The sequence below is a fragment of the Lethenteron reissneri genome, unplaced genomic scaffold (assembly GCF_015708825.2).
Source record: "Lethenteron reissneri isolate LAM-NWPU_2019-01 unplaced genomic scaffold, ASM1570882v1 scaffold_1638, whole genome shotgun sequence".
Lineage (NCBI taxonomy): Eukaryota > Metazoa > Chordata > Hyperoartia > Petromyzontiformes > Petromyzontidae > Lethenteron > Lethenteron reissneri.
The window spans coordinates 2,245,626-2,251,625 of record NW_026891375.1 but is presented as its reverse complement, the minus strand read 5'-3'; the positions used below and the strand labels follow the sequence as shown (position 1 = coordinate 2,251,625).

At 58.8% G+C, this 6,000-nt stretch overlaps 1 protein-coding gene across 1 annotated transcript; it reads right to left on the bottom strand.

The window, feature by feature from the left end:
- Positions 1 to 3,875: 3,875 nt before the first annotated feature.
- LOC133362959 (zinc finger CCCH domain-containing protein 13-like) lies at positions 3,876 to 5,665 on the bottom strand. Its single transcript, XM_061581936.1, has 2 exons — positions 5,631 to 5,665; positions 3,876 to 5,584 (listed from the first exon to the last, which is right to left on the bottom strand). Exons 1-2 carry the CDS (start codon positions 5,663 to 5,665, stop codon positions 3,904 to 3,906), a joined length of 1,716 nt encoding a protein of 571 aa, XP_061437920.1. The 3' UTR covers positions 3,876 to 3,903.
- Positions 5,666 to 6,000: the final 335 nt, after the last annotated feature.

Below are 6,000 nucleotides of genomic sequence, written 5' to 3'. Positions count from 1 at the left end.
AGACCCAGCAGGTGACACGGGTTGTCCTGCTGTGCCAGGCTAGGTGCAGGTCACGGGACAGACCCATGTGCCATGGGTTGACTGCTGTGCCAGGCTAGGTGCAGGTCACGGGACAGACCCAGCAGGTGACACGGGTTGTCCTGCTGTGCCAGGCTAGGTGCAGGTCACGGGACAGACCCATGTGCCATGGGTTGACTGCTGTGCCAGGCTAGGTGCAGGTCACGGGACAGACCCAGCAGGTGACACGGGTTGTCCTGCTGTGCCAGGCTAGGTGCAGGTCACGGGACAGACCCAGGTGCCATGGGTTGACTGCTGTGCCAGGCTAGGTGCAGGTCACGGGACAGACCCAGCAGGTGACACGGGTTGTCCTGCTGTGCCAGGCTAGGTGCAGGTCACGGGACAGACCCAGGTGCCATGGGTTGACTGCTGTGCCAGGCTAGGTGCAGGTCACGGGACAGACCCAGGTGCCATGGGTTGACTGCTGTGCCAGGCTAGGTGCAGGTCACGGGACAGACCCAGGTGCCATGGGTTGACTGCTGTGCCAGGCTAGGTGCAGGTCACGGGACAGACCCATGTGCCATGGGTTGTACTGCTGTGCCAGGCTAGGTGCAGGTCACGGGACAGACCCATGTGCCATGGGTTGTCCTGCTGTGCCAGGCTAGGTGCACGTCACGGGACAGACCCATGTGCCATGGGTTGTACTGCTGTGCCAGGCTAGGTGCAGGTCACGGGACAGACCCATGTGCCATGGGTTGTCCTGCTGTGCCAGGCTAGGTGCACGTCACGGGACAGACCCATGTGCCATGGGTTGTACTGCTGTGCCAGGCTAGGTGCAGGTCACGGGACAGACCCAGCAGGTGCCATGGGTTGTACTGCTGTGCCAGCCTAGGTGCAGGTCACGGGACAGACCCAGGTGCCATGGGTTGACTGCTGTGCCAGGCTAGGTGCAGGAGGTCACGGGACAGACCCAGCAGGTGACATGGGTTGTACTGCTGCTGTGCCAGGCTAGGTGCAGGAGGTCACGGGACAGACCCAGCTGGTGCCATGGGTTGACTGCTGTGCCAGGCTAGGTGCAGGAGGTCACGGGACAGACCCAGCAGGTGCCATGGGTTGTACTGCTGTGCCAGGCTAGGTGCAGGAGGTCACGGGACAGACCCAGCAGGTGTCATGGGTTGTACTGCTGCTGTGCCAGGCTAGGTGCAGGAGGTTACGGGACAGACCCAGCAGGTGCCATGGGTTGACTGCTGTGCCAGGCTAGGTGCAGGAGGTCACGGGACAGACCCAGCAGGTGCCATGGGTCGACTGCTGTGCCAGGCTAGGTGCAGGAGGTCACGGGACAGACTCAGGTGCCATGAGTTGTACTGCTGTGCCAGGCTAGGTGCACCAGCTGTGCCCTCTGTTGTGCCAACGAGTTTCATCCGCCGGGCTCACAATCCTGGCCCATGGTAGTGGTTGTTGTTGTCCAGAGTGGTAGTTGTTGTTGTACAGAGTGGTGGTGGTTGTTGTTGTACACAGTGGTGGTGGTTGTTGTTGTTGTTGTCCAGAGTGGTGGTGGTTGTTGTTGTAGAGTGCTGGTGGTTGTTGTTGTACAGAGTGGTGGTTGTAGAGTGGTGGTGGTGGTTGTACAGAGTGGTGGTGGTGGTTGTAGAGTGGTGGTGGCGGTTGTAGAGTGGTGGTGGTTGTTGTTGTACAGAGTGGTGGTTGTAGAGTGGTGGTGGTGGTTGTTGTTGTACAGAGTGGTAGTTGTTGTACAGAGTGGTGGTGGTGGTGGTAGAGTGGTGGTGGCGGTTGTAGAGTGGTGGTGGTTGTTGTTGTACAGTGTGGTTGTTGTTGTACAGAGTGGTGGTGGTTGTTCACACTGTGTACACTGTATTCAACCACCACCACACTGTTCAACAACAACAACCTCCATTTGCCACTAAGTGGCGGTGACGTCACCACGACGCTTGTGCCAGGCCAAGTGCACCTTGAGGCTATCACGTGAAGTGTCGAACGCCCGCTGGCAGGTCACGGGGCAGACCCAGCAGGTGCCACGGGTCGACTGACTGAGATGACCGAGATGATTGGCTGATGTACCACCTGTGCCCCCTACTGTGCCAACTTGCTGTGCTTTAGCCACCCGGCGCTCCGCTCGTTGTTGTGAGCGTCGCTCCTCCGCCCTCCGTTGTTGTTGGAGGGCGACTGCCTCCAACTGCCCAGTAGCGTCCTTCACGAGCCTCCTCCACAGATGCTGATCTTGACACCGCTGGTAACCAGCCATCGGCAAATCCACTCAGCTCCATGTCCCTTTGAACCACATCACTCCATCTCTTCTCTGGTCCGTGCCGCGCCCGTTTAGCCTCCTCGATCCGGCCGAACAAAAGCTGTTTAGGCATGCGGTGGCTGGGCATGCGGGCTACATGACCCAGCCAACGCAGCCTTGCCTGCCGCAGGAGCTCACCGATGGGACTTGTTATACAAATCTGTCAAGGATTTGTAAACTCCTCACGCAATCCAGCCTGCTGGTAAAAACACAGGATGGATCGTAGACAGGCCAGCCTAAATGTTTCTAACCGGGAAAGATGGTCCATTAAGGGGGTCCACGTTTCGCAAGCGTAGAGAACGGAGGAACCTGAAGCTTCGTGTGGAGCGACAGACCAGGTAGCTTAAGCACAGCGTTACGCAAGCGATGAAAAGATAATGCCACTCGACTGATTTGGAGCGAGATTTCCAACCGGAGCCGGTCATGAGCACACTGCCCGGGTATGGGAAACTCTCCACTCTCTCCACTACTGCCCCATTACCACATTGTGCACCACCACCACCACCACCCCCACACAACCACCACCACACTGTGCACCACCACCACCACCACACTGTGCACCACCACCACCACACTGTGCACCACCACCACCCCCACACAACCACCACCACCACCACCACCCCCACACAACCACCACCACACTGTGCACCACCACCACCACCACACTGTGCACCACCACCACCACCACACTGTGCACCACCACCACCACCACACTGTGCACCACCACCACCACCCCCACACAACCACCACCACCACACTGTGCACAACCACCACCACCACACTGTGCACCACCACCCCCACCACCGCACTGTGCCCCACCACCACCACACTGTGCACCACCACCACCACCACCGCACTGTGCACCACCACACTGTGCACCACCACACTGTGCACCACCACCACCACCACACTGTGCACCACCACACTGTGCACCACCACCACCACACTGTGCACCACCACACTGTGCACCACCACCACCACCACACTGTGCACCACCCCCACACAACCACCACCACCACCACACTGTGCACCACACTGTGCACCACCACCACCTGCACCACCACCACACTGTGCACCACCACCACCACCACACTGTGCACCACCACCACCACCACACTGTGCACCACCACCACCACACTGTGCACCACCACCACCTACCACCCAACCACCACACTGTGCACCACCACCACCACACTGTGCACCACCACCACCACCACCACACTGTGCACCACCACCACCACACTGTGCACCACCACCACCACCACACTGTGCACCACCACCCCCACCACCACACTGTGCACCACCACCACCACCACACTGTGCACCACCACCACCACCACACTGTGCACCACCACCACCACCACACTGTGCACCACCACCACCACACTGTGCACCACCACCACCACCACACTGTGCACCACCACCACCACACTGTGCACCACCACCACCACCACACTGTGCACCACCACCACCACACTGTGCACCACCACCACCACCACACTGTGCACCACCACCACCACACTGAGTGTGTTGACTACAGAGCGAGCGAGTGAGCGGCGAGGCGGAGCGGTGGTGGAGTCGTCGTCGTCGTGAGGAGCTCTTTAATTGGCAACCGCGTGGCGCAGCAGCAGCAGCCACCGCCGCCACCCCGACGAACCGCGACGTTCGCAACGACGACATTCGCGACGACGATCGCGACGTTTGCGACGTTCACAACGACGATCGCAACGACGATCGCAACGACGATCGCGACGACGTTCACGACATTCGCGACGTTCGCGACGTTCGCGACGACGTTCACAACGACGATCGCGACGACGATCGCAACGACGTTCACGACATTCGCGACGTTCGCGACGACGTTCACGACATTCGCGACGTTCGCGACGACGTTCGCGACATTCGCGACGACGTTCACGACATTCGCGACGACGTTCACGACATTCGCGACATTCGCGACGACGTTCGCGACTTTCGCGACGACGTTCACGACATTCGCGACATTCGCGACGACGTTCGCGACATTCGCGACGACGTTCACGACATTCGCGGCGACATTCGCGACATTCGCGACGACGTTCACGACATTCACGACATTCGCGACATTCGCGACGACGTTCGCGACTTTCGCGACGACGTTCACGACGTTCGCGACGACGTTCACGACATTCGCGACGTTCGCGACTTTCGCGACGACGTTCGCGACATTCGCGACGTTCGCGACGACGTTCACGACATTCGCGACGTTCGCGACAACGTTCGCGACATTCGCGACGTTCGCGACGACGTTCACGACATTCGCGACGACGATCGCAACGACGTTCACGACATTTGCGACGTTCGCGACGACGTTCACGACATTCGCGACGACGATCGCAACGACGTTCACGACATTTGCGACGTTCGCGACGACGTTCGCGACATTCGCGACGACGTTCACGACATTCGCGACATTCGCGACGACGTTCACGACATTCGCGACGTTCGCGACTTTCGCGATGTTCAGAACGACGATCGCGACGACGAGAATGACGGAGGGGTCCGTTACAAAACAAGTCCCGAGCCTCACTCCCCCCAACCCCTCCCCCCTCCCCCCCTACAGCCCCCCCCCTCGCCAGCCCCCCCCCCAAAACAGAAAAACTACACGCCGTGTCTGTGCGCGTGTGTCTGTGTGTGTCTGTGTGTGTGTCTGTCTGTGGGTGTCTGTGTGTGGGTGTCTGTGTGTGTGTCTGTCTGTCTCTGTCTGTGTGTGGGTGTCTGTGTGTGTCTGTATCTGCGTGTGTGTGTCTCTGTCTATGTCTGTGTGTCTGTCTGTGTCTCTGTCTGTGTGTCTGTATCTGCGTGTGTGTCTCTGTCTGTGTGTCTCTGTCTGTGTGTCTGTCTGTGTGTCTGTCTGTGTGTCTGTGTGTCTGTATCTGCGTGTGTGTGTCTCTGTCTGTGTGTGTGTCTCTGTCTGTGTGTGTCTGTGTGTGTCTGTATCTGCGTGTGTGTGTCTCTGTCTGTGTGTGTGTCTCTGTCTGTGGGTGTGTGTCTGCCTGGCCTGGCACAAGCGTCGTGGTGACGTCACCGCCACTTAGTGGCGAATGGCGGTATTGGTTTTTGTCTGTGTGTGGGTGTCTGTGTGTGTGTTTGTCTGTCTCTATGTGCGTGTCGGAGTGTCTGTGCGAGTGTCTGTGTGAGTGTGTTTGTTTGTGTCTATGTGCGTGTCTGTGTGGGTCTGTGTGGGTGTCTGTGTGTGTCAGTGTCTGTGTGCGTGTCTGTGTGGGTGTCTGTGTGGGTGTCTGTGTGTGTCAGTGTCTGTGTGCGTGTCTGTGTGTGTGCGTGTCTGTGTCTCAGTGTCCGATTTCTGCTCGCGACCAACATTGCCAAATATTTAAACTGGTGCCGGCCTTCTCCTAGGTCAACTCGGCCTCAAACGAGCACCTGATGCTGTTGTACCAACTGGGGAGACAAAGGCGGCCGGGCGTGGTGCTGGTAGCAACCCACCCCCTCGTGTGCCACAGTGCCGGTAGCCTTCACAGGTGCTGCTACTCGCTAACAGCACTTGCCCCAACAGTCTGTTAGAGGCTACACGGGGGAACTTTGTCTGTGTCTACCTTCATAGGTGCTGCTCGCTACTAACAGCACTTGCCCCAACAGTCTGTTAGAGGCTACACGGGGGATCTTTGTCTGTGTGTCTACCTTCATAGGTGCTGCTC